The following is a 25,351-nucleotide window of genomic DNA, read 5'->3' as shown; positions in this document are numbered from 1 at the left end:
TTTGTGTGTGTGTGTCCCAGCATTGTGTGTCCCCCTGCGAGCATTGACCGAGGTGACGTAAAACTCACTGAAGAAGAAACAGATGTCCTGATGCATCCGATGTGTGTTTATATATATATATGTTTAAGGCCCATCACTTACCTCTTCTACACTCTCTGCTCTTATTCACTTGAACTCAAACTACCTCAGGCACTTTCCCTGCTCTGTCTCTGTCACACACACACACACACACACACACACACACACACACACACACACACACACACACACACACCCACACACACACACACACACACACACACTCACACACCATCACCTCCCTGCATAGGGACTTGCCACGCTGCTTTACTGCTCAGACGGTCCTCTCTATAATAAATTATTTACAAGTCCATTTTTCAACCTTTGCGTGTTTGCTTGTGTTGACATACTTTGTAATTTGTTCGATCCCCTTGGCTGTTCTCCCCTTTACCCCCCTCCCGCCCCTTCCTCCATCTTCTCCTCTTTGCCCCACATAAAGAAAGCTTAGAACGCTACCATCTAAGATGCTTGTTTCCACATCCCTGACCACAGTAAGTGGAGACATGTCAGATGATGCCATTGCTATCGATTGGCACACTGGAAGGAGAAAAATAGAGCAAAAGATAAGAAAGTGCACTGTCTGACCGCCATAACTTGACGTGCGGTGCATTGAGAGACGTGCACCCAACCAGGGAAAACTGCGGATCAGGAAATGGGTTTCAAATAACTGGATGTCTGCAGCACTGTCACTATTTTTGTCTACTTAAAGAGAAAAAGATTTGAAATAGGCAGGCTTAGGTTGTCAGAGTGAAGAGCGAAATCTCTCTGAAGGCAGTGAAACTGTCCAAAAAAACACTGTCGTTTTAAACTCTGTAATTTTAGATCGCAAAATATACCAGGACAGCAACATTTGTTAAAGCAATGTCACCTGTATTAGCTTGAGGTTCACTTGATTTAAAAGATTTTCTTCAAACATATCTTTTTGTATCATTCTTCCTTTTTTTGTTCAGGCTTGGAGCCTCCAAAGGATCGTACGTTTGTGCGTCAGCAGCGGCGCCACATCAACGTGCTCCTCTACAGCATCCTGTCCACCATCACTATACTGGGCATGCTCATGGCAGGAGCCTTCCTCTTCTTCAACATCAAGAACCGCAACCACAGGTCAGCATTCAGCATTCAGCTTTGAACGCAGGGGGATGGCGGAAGGGATTAGATGAAGGCTCTGTGGTGAAGGTGAACTAGATAAACGAAAAGGTGTGGCTTGAAATTAAATGAGGGATCAGTGTTCAGGGAGAAGGAATAGAGCTGTAAATGAGGGCTGGGAACATCAGAGGAGATTGAATGGTATTGGAATGAAACAGTGATGATTAACCTTTAACCCCTTCAGGTTCATTCTCTTCAAACATTTCACCCTCCTCAAACAAAAATATTATGCCTGGATGATTAGAGACTGATTCTGTTTTATTTTTTATGAAGTCATTCAACTCCTTTGTTTTCTCCTAGACTTATCAAGATGTCCAGTCCCTACATGAACAACCTGATCATCCTGGGAGGCCTTCTCTCCTACGCCTCTATCTTCCTGTTCGGCCTGGATGGAGGATTTGTGTCTGACAAAGAGTTTGAGACTCTCTGCACTGTGAGTTCCCTCAACACTTTTTACTTACATATAACATAAAGATAAGAAGGTAGGTTTGGATTCCTGACTTATTCAATCCATAATTGCATTTGAACCTGCTCTTTAGCTTATAAAATATATGTGGACAAGAATAGTTGATAGATTTGATCCTGACGTTAGACAGTTGTGTTGTAGAGAAGAACATCTACTGTAAGTTATGACTGTGTGGAGACAGAGGATAACAACAAGGATTGATAGAGAGTCTAGAAAAAGCCAGAGGGCGAGTAGGAAAGGACCAGACAGCAAGACAAACTTTAAAAATAATACTCCTCTCCCTGTATGTGTGGTCTTGATTATACTTGTGAAATCTACATTTTTAATTCTCTTGATTTGGTTAGACAAGACAGAGTAAAGATGTGTGAAGACTTTTGATTGGGGATACAACAATGTATCAGTCGAACATTACAATCAACACATAACAGCCCTATTGACAAATCAGCCAATTGGCAAATAATTCAGCATGCACCGATGTCTGTAGCTGATGTGAATCTGTTGTGTTGCACCAATTTTATGTTAGCAAGCTAGTATACCCAACTGTTGATTCAGATGGGAGGTTTTTTAATGGGCAGAAGAAGTCACCTGTTGAACAAACTCTGATTTGTTTAGACGTTAAATGTCAAAATGAACGTCATCAGTGTGGGAGTCCTGCATTGTCCTTTGGAAAGATCACCGACATGGGGTTTGTTAGACATGTACCAGTGACTTCTCAAGAGGAGGGACTACCTACAACACTTAAGATACTTCAAATCTCACTCATTTGAAAAACACACTTGAAAAATTCCAAAAAAGTAATGAAAAAAACGTTGGAATCAGAAATGCCGATCAGCTAAATTGAATGTTTTAACATTGGTATCAGTATCGGCCCGGATTTTTTAATGACTGCATCTCTTATTCTGATAGGAGGCGGAGATCTTCCAAAGGTGGTCTTTAGACCAATCAGACACATTGTTTTGGTCACATGCTCAGCTTGCATACACACATGAAAGTCTTTTATCAGTTTCTAATATATTTTGCTCTCGTAAAACTAGTTCAAATGATGGGTAACACTGCAGGAACACTAATCACATGCACTATGAGACCATCTCTGAAAAGTGATTGAATTTCTCTCTCTCTGCTTCTCTTACTAGCTTGGAGCACATTAAGCGTCTCCCCCAGGTAGCATTACTGTGTGACTATGTACATGCTGGATTAATTAACGAGTTTTGATTACAGTGATAACCAGTTTCCACTAAGATAGGGCCCTCGCAGACACAGACACACAGAGGAGTAATGTGAGGCAGGGCACGTCTTGAGCCGCCACCACCTGGCTGACACAAAGCTTCAGACACAGCTCTACAGTAGAGGGACAAGGTGGTTGATGCATTCAGTAGCATCCAATAGGTGCTGCTTTCCTATAGATAAAGATGGCATCATTGTTTTTTTAAATTCTGGCAGCCTTTATTACCAATCTCCTGCCTTGCTTTGTTGCTTTCTTAGATTTGGTTGAGAGTGGCATGAAAAGCTGGCTGGGTGGTGTAAATGTGTATGTGCTGCAGGAAGGGTTCACACACATAAAAACACAGCGAGCAGTCAAACACAGACACACAATAAAGAACTCTGTAGCTATTTTAAGATTAGATCTTCTCTATTCAGATTCTAAGATTCTAAAACACATCAGCAGTGTAGCTTTGTGCCAAACTGGTAAGAGGTCTTCTTTTTGTCTCTCATTAAGATGAAACGCTGTCAGGAGTGTGACAGCTTCCAACAGTCCACGACGTTCTACCACAAGTCCACACTTGGCCATCAAAACTAAATCTGACAGCTTCTTATTTTAAGACTCCTTCATGATGCTATTTTGAATTAACTTCTGGCGAGAAATGCAAATAGCTGTCAGATGTGATGTTGTTTTAAGCCTTGATCACCAGCTTCAGTCCTGACACCATTATGTGTGTCCCCTGTTGTTCTGGTAGGTTCGGACATGGATCCTCATTGTCGGATACACAACAGCTTTCGGCGCCATGTTCGCCAAGACCTGGAGGGTGCACGCCATCTTCAAAAATGTGAAGATGAAGAAGAAGGTATGGAAAAACTATCACAGGATTCATAATGAATGCACAACTGACTGAAATCTTAATTCCATATCTTTAGATCTGTAAAGGCGAGGGAGGACATTCCCTTTACATTTGATTTTTCAAACTATGACGCGCATGCTACAAAGATTAAAGCGTCATTGTGCTTTCCTTTGTGAATCCCTTTCATACATATACACATGATCTTTTATAGTGAAAAAGCTCCTTGTGAGCCTTTTATTTCTTATCACTCCATGTACATCTGCCGGATATGATGACAGCCAGTCCACGTAACCACAAGAATCTCCATTAAAACGTGTAAACCTGTCATCCAGGAAGCCTCATACTGTATGTCTTTGAAAGCCAAACACTGGTGTGTGGGTGCTTGTATTCACACTCCTGCTTTTTTAACAAACACACTGAAAGACTGGCAGCCCCTGGCACCTGCTTTTAGAATCTCCTCTGTGGAAAAAAAAGAAAGATTCAGAAATACAAATGGCTTTTTAAACATCTGACACAATTTGTTTCACTGGCCCAGTTACATAAAGTGGTGCTGTGCACACTGAGTGTTGTAACTGTGCTTGGCCTTTTTGTATTTATAGATCTTGCTCTCCCCCTCGCTTTGTCTCCCTCTCTCTCTCTCTCACACACACACACACCCTCTTGTATATTGGAGGTAGAGTGGGTGGCCTGCCAGAGAGAAAGAGAGCGAGGAAAAAGAGCGATGGATCAAAGAGTTGGAGAGGGTGGAAGGCTGTAGTGGCAGAAGGGAGGGTGGGGTGGCAGAAGGAGGAAGGCATAGCAGGGTAGAGAAAAGGGACAAGACAAACAGGGTGGCCCTGACGCCAAAGAAAGTCGGTTGGACTATGCGAAAACAAGTTTGAAAAAGAGGGCAATAGATAGAAAGGAAATCTAGATTACAGGTTAAAAGACTTAACTGGAATTTCTTTTTTATTAATCATTTGACAACAAACACACAAAGACATTTTTTGCCACTCCAAGCTCCATAACATGTCCTTCAACCTAACCAGCTGATTTTCTCTCTATCTTTCCTTTTCTAAGAAAGACCGAAACCATAAGACTTTTCCGCTGTTGGTTTATTGTCGTTTACAACACACACACATGCATGCCACCACACAAACAGGTAGGAAGGGACAAGCGCAGGTGTCAGCCATCTTTCCATTAAAGTGTTGGGCTGTTGCTGCATCTATCACTCCCTCCTCCAGCCTTCCTTCCTTTTTCCCCTCATACCTCAGGACAGCACAGATTGTAAATCAGGGATGTGTTCGATAAAGGTTCCTCTCGGTGGACTACAGCCTGCACTTCTTCACCTCTTTAAAAAGCTCACACACACAGACAGTGTGTTTGTGTGTGGGTGGTGGTGGGGGCGCTGTCAATCATTGTCCGCCTCTCAATACACCAACACACACCACAAACACAAATAAACACACACACTTACACTTACTTAATACAACCCCTTACTGTACGTATGTAACCCTCCTCACCCTCAGGCCTATGTAGCTGCTACTTGTCACACTTTCGATCTTGGTAATTTACTACTACTACTTTAGTACTCATAAATTACATATTGATGCTGTAGATACAAACACACACACCCTGTTAAATATGTTCTTAACATTAAAGGCTCTCCATAAATGTTCTAGAAATGGTCAGGAGCTATGCTGTAGTTTGCACATGAACTTAGTGAGGCGGAAACATTTATTTCTACATTTCTATTCTGAGTCATGCAATTAAATGTTTTCCTCAATCAAACTCATCAGTAGACACAGTAACACTGGAATCCATCTGATATGTTGGAGTGCCAATAATACAGAGAAAAAATAAACAGTACATAGCACTTTTGGTAATTTAGTATCATTACGTTGTTTGTCTAACAGACTTAGTTGGCATAGAAACAAATCACACTTGGCAGATCGTGTTGAAGAGGTTTTTTTTTATAATTTCCCTAAAATATCACACATTTTGGATTTCCTTGTTGCAACAGTTTTCTTGTTAGACTACAAACTGACTTTACTTCATTTATCAAACAGGTATTTTTGTTCTTGTTTCGTCAGGATTATGTCTTTTTTCATTATATGGGAAGTCAGCATTTGATCCACTCTGCTGCCACCTCCCTCTCGACTGCCCTCAACATCTCAATATTTAGAAAAAAGTAGCGCCCCCTTTCCTTTCCTTGCTGCCTGTGTTCAATGCTAACACCATCAAAAGGCCCCAGATCAAAAAAACAACCCCCTCATGCATCTCATCTAGAGCTCACCAGCGGATGGAGACCACTGTGCCGCATGAGGGCTATGTGATACCCTCCGAACACAGCCCAGCCTGTGTTCCCTGACCTTTCCTTTGATGTGTCTTTCCAGCCAGTCAAACGCTATTAAAAATAAAGATCACAAACAGGCCATGGCTTTCATCCCTCTTAAGTTTACAGTACAAAAGGGAAGCTTTAATGATCCACAGCGTTGGTTCTGGTTTGGTGGATCTTTCGCACATTCTTTGGCCACCAAGCAACAAGATCGTGGCCTGCTGCTGGTGTAAATCCTGAGCAAATGGAGTAGAATCTGATAAATGTTCGACATGAGCCACAATGTGAAAGACTGCCACTGACATATGCTGAACCAGGTCCTGGTCTTTTGTTTGAGGGACGTGAGTTCTGTCTTGTTTGACTGAAGCAGATGATTTTGCTCAGCCACATCAAAACATTGCAGCCCTCATATTTTATCAGATATTTTACAGAACGTATTAATCAGGACAAAAGAAGAAAAACAAAATAAATCAGCCTTCATATGGAAAGCGGTACACATCATCGTTCACCCAAAGGAGGTAGCTCATGGATCTGGAGTGGTAAATGCAGCTGAATGTTATCAGTCCCTGATTAAATGATTAGAATGAAACTAGGTCTTAGTCCTCCCTTGCTTTATAAACACACACACCAATAGATAACATTAGCCGGTGGGTGCTATCGTGCTAACAAATGTATCTCATCTTCTTTTCCCCCTACAGATCATAAAGGATCAGAAGTTGTTGATTATCGTCGGCGGGATGCTGCTTATCGACCTGTGCATCCTCATCACATGGCAAATAGTTGACCCGCTTAAAAGGACGGTGGAAGAGTACAGCTTGGAGGTCAGTTTGCATTTTAATATTATTTTTCAGTGCTGTTCTTGGGTTGGCCTTGATTGTGTTTATTTTTGGTACGACATGATGTGCCTAAGCTGGGAGACTCCCGGTGACACCGATACTTGCCTAAAATGCCTGTGTGTTATGAGTTTAGGCAAACAAAATGTCCGCCTCAGGCTGTAGTGCAAGCATCTTTGTTGTGTTAGTTATTTTTGGGTCAGGAAGTGAGCCATTGCCGCCTCCTGCGCTCATCCCGTGGCCGGACATTTGCCAGCTTGGATGTGAGACATTGGCAAAGCCTGTTGGAAAAGAGGCTCTTGGCTTCTCTTAGTCCTTGCTGGAGAGGTGGCATGGTGTGGAAAGAAATGAACTCTGCCTCGCTGTGATTGGTTAGAGTAGACTCAGATTCACTATGATTGGTTTGGGATTATTCTAGCTGCGCACCAAATTGGCTAAAATAAATAAACTATTGCTTTGGCATTCGAGTTTGATCAGTGTGAAGCGTGTTTTTCGGTTAGGCATGACTTATTAGCACATAACTGTCAGCGGCTTTAAAGGAATGCAGACTGTGAAAAGGCAAGACACAGCAGCATATTTATTTTCTCAGAGGATTTACTCACTCTGGTTAAAGCGGCAGATTGCGTTTTTATTTATTTATTTTCATATTTTTGTGGTATTAAACATGCGGTATGTCTTGGTACGTCTGTCTTTTCTGTGAAGCCTTACACAACTGTGTTCAGCAGACGCCCGGTTATATTCTTGAATCGGGGATTTTGTGCTGCATACATTAAAAAAGCTTTGACTCGAGCCGTTTTTCAGTTTTGTTTTGGAGCTCATGCTGGTAAATAGATGCTTCAGTGTTCCACTGGTTAAACACAAGAGGCTGCCGCACTCATTTGTTTCTCAATCTAATAAGTTGTTGCACAAAAAAGATAGGCTCGCATTAAGCTGTGGGGCAGCTAATGCTGTGTAATGGTGAAATGGGTTATAGAGCTGGTGCAGTAAGGAATACTGTACTACTGGGATGGGTAGTGTATCAGTGTTTTAAGCTGAATTGTTCAATGTGAAATGCAGTTGTGACTCATTAAATCAGCATGTATCATTGTACGTCTCTGCACTGTATGTGAAACAAAAAAAGATTCAAGGAGAGGCTGACAATAATGTGCTATCTGTTGTTGCGTTTAATGTCTTTTTATTCCACGTTTGGTGCATTTGTCAATTTAAATTAATGTGTTAGAGTAACAATAACATCATTATAAAATCTATTTTACGTTGCTTTTTATTTTTCACTTCATGCACCGACAGATAACGCAATGGAACAGCAGATATTATATTTACTTCACTGTTGCTGCAAACAGCAGAAGGAGCAATTATTCCATTGCAGCTCGGATTGAATCATTTGTCTTTGAAGACCACAGACTGTGGAGCTTTTTCCCTAATGAGTTGTCTTTAAAGTCCCCTATACTTCTGCATGTCAGCCACAAGACTGTTTTCAGGCTCCCATGTGTTGCTAAATTGATGCCATTGGTTGAATCCTCATTGACCCTTCTCTTCAACAGAGATTATTAGAAGGTCAGTGGAGTGAAAGGCAGGTCTGCCTCTGTATTTCATGGAGGCCTCTTTGATCAAATTCAATAGATTTTGTTGTTATTTGGTTGCATGTTGCCAAGGTGCTGCGGAGGCGATGGAAAGGAGGCTGACACCGTCTTGCACCCGGTTTTGACTTTTCATCTTTTCAATAAAATAAAAATAACCCCTCTGAAGTGATAAATAAAGCTTATCTAAGAGTAGGGGAGCAGGTCAGCCTCAGAGTTTTTTTTTTCTGATTCTTTGATGAAAAGATTCCTGTGGGAGAAGAAGCCAGCAACGAGACGCATGATATCTAGCCAGCCTTATTTACAGTCTTGTGCTCCTTTTGGCGTACTCTGAAGATATACTTAGCACATTTGTACAACTCTAAACAAAGCCGTATTTCCTTTGTGATGATAGCCACTTATATATTTAAGCCTGCCTAAAGGGTGTTGCAAAGCCTTGCTTAACATATTCATTTGTGAATGTTGTCAGTGTGTGCAGTCGGGTCCTCATGGAGTATTCTCAGACTCTAAGCCCCCGGCCAGGGGAGTGTTAGTGTGAATATATTAACCACTCAGTGTAGGAGTCTGCATCCTCCCAGGGGTCTCGGGTCTGCATGCCTGTGCTGAGGCAGAAACTCCACATGTCCGCTCAGCCCACCAGATTTCCAGCACCAGCGGCAGTGGCCTTTGGGAGTTCAGCTGGGGGAAAGGCAGCCTGGAGCTCCTCTGTACACAGGGGCCCCCAGGCCTGTCAGGTGGGACCAGAAACCAGAAGGCAACCCAAATACCCAGAAAGGGGGGTGAGAGGCTTGGGAGATGCACAGTATGGACAAACATAGTGTAATAAATGATGGTATTTGGTATATATGGAGGTATTTTACAGTGGAACAAATGAAAATCTGGTATGAACGCAGACATAGAAAAGAGTAAGGTTTTGTTTAGACCAATATCATGACTGCTTAAAATAATGCAACTTCCTTATCCAATCAATGAGTCTGCAGTGTTAGCATAGCAGCCACGAGCTGTATGAACCAAAAACTTGAACCTAAAAGAGAGTTTTCTTTATAGCTGTATAGCAGCGTTTTGTCATTGACCGCAGCGTCTCATACAGATGCACAAGGTACCTTTCAGAGTCTTGATTGGAGGAACATTAACCTTGCAGACCATTTGATTCACTATTTGGGATAACACTGAAGAAAACAAATGTAACAACTGTGAACGCTAAAACCATCTCACATAACCCTGGGCGCCTTGAGACGCAAAAGAGGAGACCCTTAAGCGGTGTACCAAAGGTATGTATTCACGACCTGGCATTGGAATAATATTTGCCACAGACTAGGCATCAAATCAGTTAACTTTACTTTCTGGGTCATGTCTCGTTTTCTTTCAGCTACCTGTAAAAAAGTGTCAACACCTTTCCCTCTAATTTTCCCCCTATAAACCAGGTTTATTTTTGGCCTGAACACCCACTTAGGGGTGGGGAATGGGACCATCTGAGATGTTCTTCATAGGTCTCAGGAGCAAGTCCAGCTCTGACTGACTAACAGTAACAGTTGGAGAAAGGAGAAGGACCATTAGTTGCCCAGTTTCCTGTGAGCTCCAGCATTATTCTACACCATCCCTCCCCTGTGAATTCTGTCTGTTGTCTCTTTTTTTCCCCCATCTTTCTCTGTCCCGCTTTCTGTCTTTGTCAGAATCTCCCCTCCTCCACTTGCAATCCCCCACCCCCCCCCCCCCCCTGCGGAGGATTGAGAGAAACATTGACCTTGGGTTCACAGAACTGTATCTACCTGCTCTGCCCAGGAGTATTCAGTATGACAACTTGGTGCTATTGAACTGTCACAGTGCTTGGTAGGCCACCGCATTTGTTGTTTGAGCCATCACACAGGAGGGATTCCTTATTGACTCAGAAGCAACAAGGTCACTCACACATTGTTTACAGGGATGGTACTGTGGTTCCTTTTTTGAGTTCAGAAAAAAAGGGTGAAAACGCTCCGGAATGATCATCAGTGAAAGTCTGTTTTCTGAAGAGAAACATACTGTAGTGAACTGAAGTGGGTACTCCTGCATGTAAGCATGTTTCTGCCCTCTGGTAGCCACAGATCTGGTAAAGTAAATACTGTAAGTGGAAAGTGGCTATAGTTGAGATTTTGGGGTAAAATTCTATTGTTTATGCTGTTCAATACTACCAGGGTTTCCCATTCTGAGCATGGACAGAGTCATAACTCTGCTTCACCCACTGCTCTGAATCCAGCAAGCTAAGCTTAATGAGACAACATTAGAAAAAGTAGGGCATCCCCCTTTGCATCCTTTATTAGCATTAGCACGGAGATGAAACTGTGAAGAGGCTAACAATGGATCCTTGTGGAAAGCTTTATAAAACATGACTGATTTAATTCCCTTTCCTAATAAAAGTGAAGAAGGGCAAGAGGTCATGCAGAGAGTGAAGTCTTTGAGTCTCTAAAATGAGAGGAGAGAGTAACCCATGGGTCTAATTTTAATTACTCTACACAGATGATATGCTTGTTTCTGACCTTGACAATGTCGCCAAACTCTTTGTACTAAGCTTGGCCTCTGAGCTGCACTTTTTAATGCTCTGTATGTAAAACAAAAGCCTTATACGTTGAATTTAATTCAAAAAAATATGACAAGATTTAAGGCAGCTCGGTGAAGATTGTAATTACATCTCCACTTCTTCTTTTGATTCTTTACACTGACCCCTGAATCCCAACAGCACAGGCAATATTCTGCATATCAGTTCCTCTCTTTTTTTCCCAGAGAGAGCTCATTGAGAGCAGGAATAACTGGCTGATCCAGGAATGTCTTGGGAATGCTGATGGAGACTGCAGTGAGCAATTAGAACCATTTTGTGGCTCGTTAATAATTAAGCATTTGTTAATGGCGTAGTTGTTTCAGCAGCAGAGCAGACTGCTGGTTGGCATCAGATTATGCTTTGCAGTCCCGACATATGTTGCTGTTTAAATGCACACGTGTGTGTTGAAGCATGAGAGTGGAATGTATGTGTGAATTGTTCTTTTTGTGTGTTTGTTGTACCATCTCAATGTGTGTGTTCATGAGCATGACCTTGTGTCTATAATTCAGGCTTGTGTGGAATGTATGTGCCCACTCGTGCATGGATGTATTTTTGTACACATGCCGGGGTGTTTACATACACATTAACGCCCTCCCTTGTTGTCCTTTGCATTGTCTCCTGCATAATGAAGGACGAACAGTCGAGAAGCCGTGATTAGCATTCCAGTGGATCATGCCGCAGACCCCCTCTACTCCGGTCTGTCCTCGTGTCTCCTCTTCCCTCCCTTCCCTCCTCTGTTGCTTTTTTTTTTTTTTTTTTTTCTCTCCCTGGCTTGGAAGCTGCTGCAAGCGTCGGCAGGAGGGCGGGCTGCAGAATAAGAATATTGCAGTGTGGCATCACCATGGCAACGGCCACGGTTTCTGACATCCATAACACAGAGAGAGGCACTGTTGACCCGTGAGACAGAAATAGCAGGTTAGGGCACCCACTTTCGCATGGTGACATATGCAGAGAAGATTTCAAACATCCATGAAGGAATGCATGCACTGGGTTGTAATGTGTACGTACACACACACACACAGACTCATGTGGATTTCCATGCACGCTTAGGAGCTCTCACAGAGATTTCCCTCTGTTTCCCTGCCTCTGACGTACTCACCTGTCTGCAGTGAGGCAAGGAGAGAGAGAGAGGGAGGTGGTGTTTATCCCAGAGCTTTGACAATTCTCTCATCTATTCCCACTATCATATCGCTGCAGTATCAAGCCGATGTATGACTCTATCTTTGAATGTGGAAATATTCCTCTTCATGAGATGACAAGATGTTGTGAGTTGAAGGACTGCCATACATTTTGTGGTCAGATGAGGGTACCAGTTTCTACCTTTGGCATTACATACATTGGAAGTGGTCATGCTTAAATAACCTTGATATTTCTCGTGCCAAATGGGCTTTAAAATGCCAATCAGTTATCATAAGATTTACATCAAATATACTGTAGATATTCCCATAAGATGGAACAAACATTGTTATCAACCCAGCTTCTCAAGGTGAGAAAATCATTGTTGAAAGCTGTTTACTGTAGTTAACAGGAGAAGACTTGGATCTGTCTTTTTAGTTACATCAGAAATATACAACAGATACAGCTTCAGTTCACAGCAGACTACAACAAAATTTAGAGTTTACAAAACACATGCACATTAATACAAAGATTAGAGTTCCAACAGAACTATTGCATCATCTTAGAGCAATACAAATTATTATTATTCATCAATAACAAAGATATCAACCTCTCACTTTTACTGAAGACTTTAGCGGGAGTCCTCTCACAGGCTAACACACTTTCTGCCCCCCTGGTATGATTTTTTCCAACATTCAATCCCCTCTCTTTTATTTGTTGTTTCTTCCTTTCCTCGCTATTTCAGTTTGCTTACTTTGGAACCGCTCTTGCTGTCCACCTTGTTCATTTATCTATTTCACTCTGTTCCCTCGGTTAGACATTTCTCCATCACTATCATGTAACAAGCCTCCTTTCTATTTGCAAACCCTTTCGTATTTCATCGTTCCTGCTCCCACCCTGCTCTACCCCTCTCTTGCTTTTCCTCATTTGGCCAGCCTGCACTCCTGGGAGCGCGCTGAAGAAGCAGAGAAAATCGAAAAACAAGCTTGTGACGGCAGAACCAGAGCACAAGACTGAGGCTGACCTGAAACTTTAGCTTTTTGTTCCCCTCCCCCCCACTGCTTTTTCCCCTGCTCTTTTTCTCTGTACTTCATCCTGGAGTTTCTTTTCTTCACACTATCCTGTTTCTCACATTTACCATCTCCTCCTTTGTAAATTATCTGTTTCAGTGTTCAAATGGAGGGCCAGCCATGTCCTCAAGTTGCAAATGTAGCCAGAGGGAGTGAGACATGTGCCAGCTAAGTACCTCTTGCCAGAAAGATGACAAGTGTGGGTGACAGTGAGCCTCCTGCTCGTCACTTATTCTATGTGAGTCGAGCTCAGCCAGGCAGTATAAATGTACACGTTTGAGATCATTTTAAAGAACTTCACCAGTGTCTTTATGTTACTGCAGTTATACTACAGCATGTATCTACTTACATCACTCTGGTCTATTTAACTGAGCTGTAGTTCACTAATTGATGATTTTTTTTTTTTTTTTTCCTTTTCATTCTGGCATTAGTTGATATCAGGTCAGTGTCTAAATCAGCTAACAAAAACTGAAAATGATATTTAGAAGGATAACCCATCAATTTCTGTCACATTTGAACCTGAAACTATTTTTTGAAATGTCCATGAAAAGGTTTGCCAGGACTAAACAGGTTTTACTAAAAGAAGCGATTAAACCAACATTGGACTCCTGTCTTGAAAAGTGCTCCTCAAATCCATCCATCCATTATCTATACCACTTATCCCGTTCGAGGTCGCGGGAGGCTGAAGGCTGGGGTCCAGCTGTCATTGGGCAAGAGGCGGGTACTCCTTACCCTGGACTGTTCTCCAGTCAATCACAGGGCTGACATGCAGAGACAGACACTCACATTCACACCCACGGGAACATTTTAGAGTCACCAATTAACCTAACGAGCATGTCTTTGGACTGTGGGAGGAACCCAGAGAAAAAACATGCAAGCATGGGGAGAACATGCAAACTCCACACGGAGAGGGATTTGAACCAGGAACCTTCTCGCTGTGATGCAACAGCGCTAACCACTGCAACAACATGAAGTGCCAGTGCAGCCCTGCTCAACAAATACAATTGTATTATAATCATTATTATAATAATTATTATTATGATTATGCACAGCCTGTCCATGCATTATTTCTAAAAAAAAAATTATGCTCTTCAATCCTAGTTGTTGGTAAGGATCTGAATTGAGTAGATTTCAAAACAACATGACTTCAGATTAGATTTATAAGCTATAATAACACAACTCAATATTGCTCTGCATTTGTGCTTTTGAATAGGTTCCTTGTACATTTACCCTAAGAGGCCATGTAGGAATATATGAAGTAATTTCACCCTGATTTGGTGGAAATTGGTATTTTACCATGAAATTTGAGATGAAAATTCTTCACTTTTTAATTTTTATTTTCTTAACAGGCTAATAGACACAATTCAAATAGTGAGTTATATGTGACTTGTTGCGCTTTTGCATTAAAAATACCAACTACACGATGAAGCTATTGCATGCTGCAGTTATACACCCACATACACACTCATCTGCACACACTGTTGTTGCGTCCCCCTCCTCCCTCTCTCTCACAGGATCTCCACTGCAGTCAACAGTTTGATCCTGTGAATGTTATCTGAAGGACACAATGCTCCTGTTTCACTATCACCCTGTTTGGTGAAAGCAGACGGAGAGGATAGTCCTTTTTACATCCTATTTAATCCAGTTATATCTCCATTCCCAACATTACATTCTGAGGGAGATTATACATCGATGGTATTCTGTATAGAAAAAAAACACATTTAAATTAGATTCATACCAGCCTGTTACATTTCATCTCAGATTTGGGTAGATTAAGCAAGGCCTGAATTGAATAACGCAGATTTATCCAGGAGTAATCTCATTCCTAATGACAGAGACGAAGATGTGACACAACAAGAACCGAGAATCATTAAGTATTTATTCTGTCGACCCAAGAACAATGTCCTCTGCAGCACTGACAGAGCTCAGAAGCTTCTAATATGGACTTTGAGGCTCCTTTGTTAGCTTGGAGTTGAGCGCTGGCTGCAATCAATGCCTTTTCAAAGTAAACTGGGTCATTAAGGGATAACCACCTCCCACCTAGGCCTTTTCTCATCGACCACCTCTGGAGGGAAGTAGGAAAGGAGAAAGAAAGAACAAAAGGGAACGGTGCATAGATCACACATTTCTTGGTCGTGTGGCTGCCTGAGAACTTATGTACTTATATGGGAGAAGGACAGTTATACATTTTCAGGGTTAGTGTTTCTCTGTTTGTGCAGCTTTACTATATATCATTTAAACTCTCATGCATTGTTGAATTAACTATCCCAAAGTCTAAAAACCTTCATAAGAAAAGACTCTGTTGTGTAAGTCTTCTTTGTGCATAGTTCTTCTTTACCTTTTCATGGGGACAGAGTGGAGTGGTGGCCTCTGACGTCACGTTGGCCTGCTTTTTTAAGTCCTCCAAGCTTGTCTCAGTTTATGTGTCACAGGTTTCACCCTGGGAATCACTGCTTCTGTTTATAGCCCTGCTTTTTTTTTTTTGCACGTCCAGCCCAGCACAAAAGGTCACGACTGCCCTCCACCTGGACAGGACAAAAAAACTTGACCTACATAAAAATAATGCTGAATTACCAGCTGGTTAAATAAGATGCCTACCACTGATTTAAGTATACTTTGCTGACTTAAAAAAGCCATGAAACCTACATAAAAAGAACCATGGCAGCACCAGAATCGGCTTTCAGATAGCTTCAAGATACAGCAGAACTGAATACCAGATGGCGAGAGAACGAGGAGACTTCCAAGGAGAAGAAATAATTTTCTTTAGCAGCAGTTAAACCAGCAGAACATAATCTTTCTTTGTTCTTTGGAAATGCCAAACTCTGACAAATCATCGAAGAGAAAGACAAACATAGTTGTGGGCACAAGCACAGGCAACAGCTGAGCAAATTTAGGAGCTACTTCTAGAAATGAGCTACTGGCAGGTTTTTGTCACATTTTGTTATTTACAAAAAAGGTTCTGTGGGCTTACAAAAAGCAGTCATTCAACTCATCCATAAGACTCAACATCTGTTGTTGCATATTAATTCAAAAATGTTGCTGGTCAAATACATGAAGGTACATATTCCATTTTTTTTAACACTGACTTTGACTATAAGATGTGTATTAGGTGATCCAGGTTGTTTCCAGTAAATGGTCTGTCTTTTTCTGTTAAAAAAAAAGAGACTGTTATCCTACATAACAAGAAATCCTTTTGATACGGACACCAAACATTGGTTAAAAAATCCTTGAATTTCTTGAGGTTTTCTGCTCTGCAGGTCCCGACGGTCAGCATGTGGATATCACAGGACAGTGCTTGACTCGTGACCTCGACCTTAAATCAAACCATTTCTTTGGACTTTGGCAACCTTTGACCTCTTTTCCCTAGAGACTTTTGATGCATTTTTCCTACATCCTCATGTCAGTACTCATCTGTTTTTTCTGTATTCATGTACCTTTTGTCATATTACCATACAATCTGTCTGTGCGCGTTTTTGCACGCATGTCCTTGTTTCTTAGCTACACATGTATCAATATTACACTTCTTTATGATTCATTCATATCTGTACACACATACATTATAGTCTCTATTGTTCTTCATTAGTGTTTCTTTATTATAAGTCTTTTCCTTTTCAGGATTTTGAGATGAATCTTTATTGACAGACCCCCATTCATACCAACATCAGATCAGTACCTCCACTGTCTCTAGATTTATCTAAATCTAAGCTAGATTTATGTGCACTTTCTTTGGGATCAGTGATTTTACCTTCTCAATGTTCAACAACCAAGCATGTCTAATGTTGTTGAAAACTTTGAAAGCATTTTTGTGTTGCGTTTTATCTTGTTTGCATCTCTGCTTCCATCATCTTTTGGCGAGAGAGAGTCGAGTCGTACCTGCATATCCAGCCGAGTCAGCAGAGGATTCAGTTTACACATGATTTCGTCATTTCTGCCCTGCTTTTGCAATTCTCTGGTATTTGTCTTTGTGCGGGACAACAATGTATGATATGTGTATCTGACAGTGTTATCAGTGAGTCATGCAGGAGGGTGCTCTGAGGACTGCTTCAGAGGTGCACTGTTTGTTGACACTCTGGCTGGTAAATTGGACGTGTGGCTGTGCATGGCTGAGCCTCTTCAAGTGAATCTGTCCAAAAGTGGAATTGGGTGGCAATATTTACCTCCTTTTATTTTCTCTCCATTTCTTTGCACACTGTGATTCCTGCCTCCCTTCTCTCATATTTCCAGCTCTCTATATATCTTTCATTCTCTCTTTCTCTCTAACAAAATAAGCCCAAATACACTAAATTATCCCCGACCTCCACCATCTCCTGCACCTCTGTTTTTGCTCTGCTCTCACTTTTTAACCTGCACCTTTTTTCCCCCTGCTCCTCTACCTTCTGCTCCCCCTGACTGCAGTTGCTAGGCAACAGCTGATTGAGCATGAGGGGTATGCAATTGACCAATTATAAGTCTTCAAATGAAAAGCGGTGTCAAGAGTTCTTGTAGTTACAGCTAAAGCCGTATCCAGACATTGAATACAGCAAGTGGACACTAGATACATACCGTCTGTATAAGTACACACACACTCATGCAAACATAAACACATACACACAAAGAATATGTGCAATTGTAGATTGTTCAGTATGGGATAATGTACATTGAGCAAGTTGTTATACCAAGGAACCTGGACAGGGTGATGTCTTGTCTGGTTTTATTCATATATTTATTGAGTATCTGTTAGTTTCTACAACCCTAACTTTGTGCAAAGATGGCTAAACCTCGGAGCCTTCTTAAAACCACTCTGCTTAACTGTGATTTTATACGTTAAACTGAACATTTTCATTGATCTTAAAGTGAGTCGAGGTGAATGGGGCCGCATTACATCTGTCGAGGTCAAAATCTGTTGACATTTCCTTTTCCTGGAACTGATTTTTAAATGCTGGCAAAGTCCTCGTCATTTTTGGTTTTCTGTTTAGTGATAGATTTCTCTGTCGTCTAGCTTTTCTGTGTTAACCTCTCTTTGTCTTTTCTATTCCTTTTTGACCACAGTGTCAACTGTCAAATGCACAGGCTGACGTTAAATAAGCTAAACTACTTATAATGAATATGATGAGGTGCAGTTTTGATATCAGGTTGGATCAGAGCTGCATCCCTAGCGACGGTCTGTTATTCATGACAACAGTCTGCTTCAAAGTCACATAAGACTTTAAAATGCAGTGATTTACCAGAGTCAAGTATTCAACACGTATTTGTTGAAATACAGACTAAGTGGTGTTTTCTCTAACACACATGTACACCTAAGCTCTGCTATAATACACATGTATTCCCTTTCTTTCTTAAATGTTTGTCAATATAATTCTGTCTTTCCTTTTGTTTTCCTTCCTGTCACATTTCTTCACTACATTTATTTGGCCTCTTCCTCTCTTCTCATCTTTACACCAGACACACCCCCCCATCAGTGACCAGACACATCAATCAATGAGCCTCCTCTTCTGCTCATCCACAGCCCTGAGGATTCCATTATGGCTCAGCAGCTCACACACACACACACACACACACACACACACACACACACACACACACACACACACACACACACACACACACACACACGCACATACACATGTATAGAGTTTAGGAAAAGGCCGCTCTATCTCATCTGCTCGTGGGCAGAGACATGATTAGTTAGAGACTAGAGATAGTGGTGCAGCTCTTGATGATAACGATGACTCTGTCCGTGATGATGACGACGATGATAATGATGATGGCGGTGGTCCCAGAGGCAGTGAGGTGATGATGAGGTACACTTAGGCAGAAATATTTCTAACAATTGTCGATCTTGCCTTCCATTTGACCGCCATTAACCTTGTTAACATTCAGAAAGCTGCTTGACTTCATAAGAACGTGTGAGTCAGCAACTCTTGACCCCAAGACCTCATATAAACCAGACACCCAATCAACTTCCTCCCAGCTGGTGCTTTTCCCTCAGCAACCTTGTAGTGCATGAAGTGTTCCTTGAAGTTATTCTATTCTTGTAACCCATTTAAACGTGCAGCCCAATTACTTTCCTAACTCATTTTCACATAAAACAGCCCAACATTGAAGTAGAAGGCCAACACAATAATGTAACTCAATTGACCAAGCAAAGTTTAGACCCCTCAAAGGCAAACTGTACCTGGGCACCTAATCTTGATAAAGATGAGCTCATGAAAATGCAACCTGTAAACATGTCCTGATGGGTAATGAATCAGATGGATCAACTTGACTGATGCTGTGTTCAGGTCTTCTAATTGTAAATGTCATCACTACAACATGCTAGCATTTGTAGCTCAGCGTCATTCAGCTCTGATCTCAAATACTGCTGAGCAAACACTGTGCTCAAAAAATAAGTAAGATGACCTAATGAGAATGTAAATCAAGTGTACTTAAACGTAGAGTAGAAAAAGTAGAAATGGAAGATTCACATCCCTGTAAACCACCAGGAAACAACATCAGGCTTAAGGTGAATACCTCTCTATTCCGAGAGGAAAAGGCTCATTAATAAATATATTAAGAGAAAAAAAATGAAGAAAAGTTTAGGCTTGTAAATCAGTCTACCATTCCTTTTGAAAACCAAATATCTATTAAGCTAAAGATAGGGTTAGTAATAACACATTGCTAGCGTTCTTTCACCTGCAATATTTCCAGCTGCTCTTCCAAAGAAATGACTCACATGCAGGCTTTTCCTCTGGAGGACAAAGATCCTCACAGCTAACGATAACGGGAACACATTAAAAATGCAGGTGTAAACACAGTCAAGATGCAGGCCACATTTTAATAACATGGATTAACTGGGTGTTCTAGTCGACCAAGAGAAATTGTTGTTGTTTTTTTCTGTGATCGTTTGTTTAATACTTTTGAAGAATATGCTCTTGGATTAGCTCAACAGAGCAAAAAGAATTGTCACCTCATTGAAATCTTATGACTTCTAAAAACACATGAAGCCACTTCTACCATGGAGCAATTACAACAGACAGTTCCCACAAAGCAGTTTGCATTGACTTGTAGTATGGGTTCTCTCATTCTCTTCCAACTCAATATGGCAAACAACCACTTTCCTTATCGCTGTTAATCGCTGCTGTTTGTGTAGACAGCAACGAAAAGTATCTAGTAGTGCTGAGCCAAGCAGGCTGCATGACCTTTAGATGGCCTGGCAAACAGCACTTGGCAAAGCTGAACATTTTGATGCCAGGGATTGAACCAGGTGGACTTTTCTTTCTTGGAAACAGGAGCCTCAATCAATGTGCTGCTTTAACTGACTTTAGTGCAGACTCAGCAAATCAAATGGTGCCTTTAACTATGAAAACAACCTTTGTAACTTTGGTTTGCTACAAGATCAGAAGTGTGGTCTCTTATGTACATTTCTTTGGTACTCTTCCACACAAATTGGTTTCCTTCTATGTTTGTTTTTTAAGATTTATTTGTTGGGGCTTAAGACAATGGACAGAGTCGGAAATCAGGGAGAGAGCGAGAGAGAGAGAGTGAGGAATGACATGCAGGAAGTAAGCTAGATGTCGGATTAGAACCCAGGCTGCCAGCTTGGAGGACTAACAGCCTCCGCACATGGGGCGCATGCACCAATACGCTACACCGGCCCTACTATCCTTGTTTTTCTTCTGTATGTAAATTACATGTAGCTTTGTGATATCACCACCAAATGTTTTCTTTTGAGCACCTCATAATTGTGTCCAAGAGTAATTTTGAAGACACAATTAATGAGATAATTTTGTCCACTTTGTAACATAAATCAACCAAAACATGCCACAAAGCACAGAAAATGGCAGATTGATGAAAAAAAGCAGCTAAGATCGGAAAACCTTTTTAATAATAATAGTAATATATTAGACTTACATAGCGCTCTTCTGAATACTCAAAGACGATTAACAAAGAATAAAAACAAAACAAAACAGTGAAAACAATACAAAGAAGTTGTTTTAATGAGAGATCTTATTTTATTAACATTTCATGTGAATCCATGTCTCTGCAGAGCTGAATTCAGCTTAAGGACATGAAGGCATCACCTTCAGACTTCAGTGACATGTGAGGGGAGGAGTCAAGTAGAGAAAGGTTACACCACACTTTCACACTTACACACACAAATGTAGAAACTCTGTAAGCACACACACACACACACACACCACTGTTGCTCAGAGTCAGGTACAGGAGACCACCAAGGTCGTCCAGCAATGGGGGGAAGAGAGCACTTCGCCTTCACTGCTTGAACAAAGTACCAGCGCTGCCTCAGCACTATGAGCCCGGGAATACAAATACATCCAGCTAAGTGGAAGAGTTCTTTTACACAAGACCTTGAGCCTCGGGCACACTGCAGACTTTACACTTACAGTACAGAGGGCTGGAGATAGGAGGACAGGGAAGGAGGAGTGATAGGGGACTGAAAGAGACTCAAGGGAAGAGTGGAAGAGGGACTGAAAGAAAAGTGAGGGAGAAAGAAGCGTGTGATAGAAAGAAAGAAAGAGAGAGAAGAGCTACAGGAGGAGTCAAGGAGCCAAAAAACGAGAGAGGAGCTGCGAGGACACCGGCTTCAACTCCTGAGATATAGCCGTTAGGGGAGATGAAGCCGAAGATATGTGATGAGAGAGAAGGGGAGAATAAGGGATGTCATAGTGACTTATCATCACGCTGCCCAGGGTGACATTGATTAGTATTTGCCATCGGCAGGGAGCCTGTGCGAGAGTCGACAGGAAGGTCAGATAATTAGTGTGGAGTGTGGCAACGGTTTACTTGCTCCATACTTGTCCCTATACAAATAAATGAAATATAAATAATAACTATTTAAACTCAATGTCACTACTAAAAGTTGGCAAAACGGATGTCTTGCTTCCACCCATAGATCTTTGGAGTCAGATGAAACAAAACGTTGATGTTTGTTCATACACGCTTATGGTTGACATACATTGAAATGTGTGTTTATAGGTTTGTAAAAGTGTGAGAACAAAGCCTTAAAAATACTAGTATAGCTGACAGTTATTAGGTGGTTGAATTTAAGGAGGCATTGGTGTCTAAAAAGTAGAATCTCAAGAAGTGTTCTGGTTTTCTGTTTTTAGTGCTTGTTGTAGTCCAAGTAGCATTGGCCAATCACGTATCAGGAGGCCTCTGTGTGTTTAGGACAACCAGTCTGTATGGAGAGCAATTACAAGCTATAGGCAATCGCAGTAATGATGTCCAATATCTGCATGCAAGCACTGCTAACATTCAGCTGCAGATCCAACAAAATAATCTTAGGTGACAAACTTGCTTAACCCTGTTGCTCATCGTTGAGTTTTATCGACGTCTTTGAATGCATCAGAAATGATCCATACAACTTTGTTTAACAAAAAGTGCTCAGGCTTTTTTTTCTTCTCCTCATGAGGACAGACTTGACAAAGCTTTATATTTATACTTTTTGCAAATATGCATCACGATTTGTTATCTGAGCAAACTCTTCAGTTGTAAATATATCCCAGAAAATTGTTTTCACATTGCTAAAGTTGGCCCGAGTTAAACCTCTGTGTAACTCAATATTTACAGTTGAACTGAGGCTCACCAGAAACAGATGAACGGTCGCTCCTCATGGGGGATGTAATGAACCAAGAAATGATGCTGTTTACTATGCAGACATATCTGGAAGGTTGAGTTTGGCTTTGCTTTTGTCTTAAACACTTGGTTGCTTCTCAAATTGATAATTGGACTGTAAACAATGCAGGGCACAGAGAAGGACATCTTGGCTGCCAGTCGGTTCATTCTAACTGCTGGCTACACCAGATTTACAGAGCAGTTGGCCATAGTTCCCAGAGGCATATATCATAGTTAGAGATTGCGCAGGCATTGACTTGTAGCAGCAGAACCAGAAATAAACACATGCTCGATGTATATTTATTCACTTTATATTTTAATATAAACAGTTAAAAGATGTGGAAGTAACCTCATCCTTTGGTGTGTCAGAGCATTGAGATCTCAGCTCATAGTCACAATATTCATATTCTACAGAGATATTTATTTTTTCCTGCGTTTACAGCTTCTCTCGTTGTCTGTCAGATATATAACATTTGTGTCTAGTGAGTAATCTGCCCTTCTCTTATCTGGCTATGAGGTGATGTTGTGGCAGACATGAGAAGTGTTTGTCTGCCAGTGAATTTCACCCCTGTTAAAACTCTCTTCCAACTTGGGATTTTTTTATTTATTTTGCTGTCATTTCCAAATTAAGAGGAGTTTTTTATTGCCGTAGTGTTTGTGGAGTGAAGCGCAGAGATTTGATTTGACCCCTGTGATTTATCTGCTTAGTTTGACTTTTGCACGTTTCTTATTTTTAGAACCAGCCCGCACACTTTCTGCTGTCAACTTGGCAGTAAACGCATGAATGTAGCTGCAGGCTTCATTAATAATGCTCTTTAAATAAAAAAGAAGGGGTGCTGGAGGTGAAGGGAACAAAACATTCAGGGGGAAATGGTTCAAATGAAGTACTAATTGCATGGGGAGCATTCTAACGGGATAACAGCACAGGTTACGGTGTTGAGACATCAATGTCTTCATTTTTAAGGAAACCCTGCCAAACTTCTCAGTCTGTCAGAGCTCTGGGAGATATTTTACAGCTCTTAATGCCTTCCTTTGAAGTGCCATTGTGGACAAACTCTGCACCCAACACCATCAAATTACAAGTGACAGTTATCATTTCCTACGTCCCAATAACTGTATCATATTTGCGATGCTCTTTACACTCCAGTGATTATAACAAGCTGCTGTTGGGACCGCTTTCAGCTCCTGTATTTCCCCTCCCTCCCCTCGGGTTCTTCCTGGTGTCTGCAGACACCTCTGCCACCCGCAAACCTCCGGAAACACAAATAGCAGAAGCAGATTATGAAGGTCCTGGATCGATACTCCCAGAAAGTGCATCACAGGAGGGGGAGGATGTAAACCATATGGTGGTACTTGAACTACACCCAATCCACTTAGCTCTGCTATCCCCACTTACAGAGCCACATGCCATTAAACTTTTTCCCCTTTTTCTTTTTTAAACAGATGCCTCCAAAAAATGAAGTGCAAAGTGAGGTCAGAGGTATTTAGCATCTTGCAAGATTAGCATTAAAGCTGTTGCCAAAGCTACACATCAGAGAATAAGTGATCTTTGTTAGCATAATCTCAAATCAAACAAATAACAGGCACACCAACCAATCCATTTCATATTGCATAACACTAAAAATAGACTGCTTTTCTTTTTTCTATACTCGAGTAACTTTAACTATCGACAACGCTTTAACTATAAAATCCAAGAATTAGAAGTGACTGCTGTAAATTACAGCCATTAATGATGAATTACCTGTCACGTCTGAACCGCTTGCTTATTTCTTTGTTAAATTGTCTGATTGCTTCTCAGTGGTGCATTGCACATTATCAGCTGCAGCGAGACAGGTGCTTTCTGTGTGAGGTCTGATCGGCAAGACGTGTCGCTGCGTGAGAGAGGGTGAGAGAGCGGCGACGACGTAGGAGAGGTGTAAGGGAGGAAGAGACAAGGAGAGAAGGGGCAAGGCGAGGTGATGGAAGAGAGAGAAAAGAGAAATATATAGCGGAGAGATGATTAGAAAGCAGGGAGGAAGTCCTTTGCATGCTGATTGTCACTTTGCCTGCATGTGTGCAGATCATCTGCCTATGTAAACGCATTACTAATGTATGTTTACAGAAGGGGTGGCGTTCTATTACAGGCATGTGAGCCCCATCCGCCTCACAACCACACCCACCTGATGACACCGACAGCCATCTGTCTTGTAATTAACCTGCTGACATACTGTGCAGCATCCACTGCCCTTCCCAAAAGCGCTGTGTGTGTGTTTGCATGCTTGTCCACCGTGTGTGTGTGTGTGTGTGTGTATGTGTTTCCACCTGTCTTTTAATTTCACTGGCCTGCACTCACTCATGTCTAGCTGATGGATGGATTAGTTCTTGTGTGTGACTCTGTGTGTTTGTGTTTATTGCTCAGATGTAATCTGATACAGAGAGGGGGAAAACAGTGTGCTTTAGCTAAAACATCTTAAAGAACTCTAAAACCACCTTTATTACCATTCATTAGTCATTGTAAACAGACAGGGGCAGTTTATACGGAGAGGGATGTG

At 41.5% G+C, this 25,351-nt stretch overlaps 1 protein-coding gene across 1 annotated transcript in view; it reads left to right on the top strand.

Annotated features, from left to right (window-relative positions):
• The window catches only part of gabbr2 (gamma-aminobutyric acid (GABA) B receptor, 2), a 174,007-nt gene that overhangs the window by 112,525 nt on the left and 36,131 nt on the right, over nucleotides 1-25,351 (top strand). The window contains exons 10-13 of the mRNA XM_020631655.2: nucleotides 1,029-1,179; nucleotides 1,522-1,654; nucleotides 3,643-3,750; nucleotides 6,760-6,882. Of these exons, the coding sequence (XP_020487311.2) occupies nucleotides 1,029-1,179; nucleotides 1,522-1,654; nucleotides 3,643-3,750; nucleotides 6,760-6,882 (515 nt within the window). The remainder of the gene's footprint in view (nucleotides 1-1,028; nucleotides 1,180-1,521; nucleotides 1,655-3,642; nucleotides 3,751-6,759; nucleotides 6,883-25,351) is intronic.

The sequence above is a fragment of the Labrus bergylta genome, chromosome 19 (genome assembly GCF_963930695.1).
Source record: "Labrus bergylta chromosome 19, fLabBer1.1, whole genome shotgun sequence".
In the NCBI taxonomy this organism is placed as follows: Eukaryota; Metazoa; Chordata; class Actinopteri; order Labriformes; family Labridae; genus Labrus; species Labrus bergylta.
Note: the sequence above shows the minus strand (reverse complement) of the source record. Positions and strands in the feature narration are given on the sequence as shown.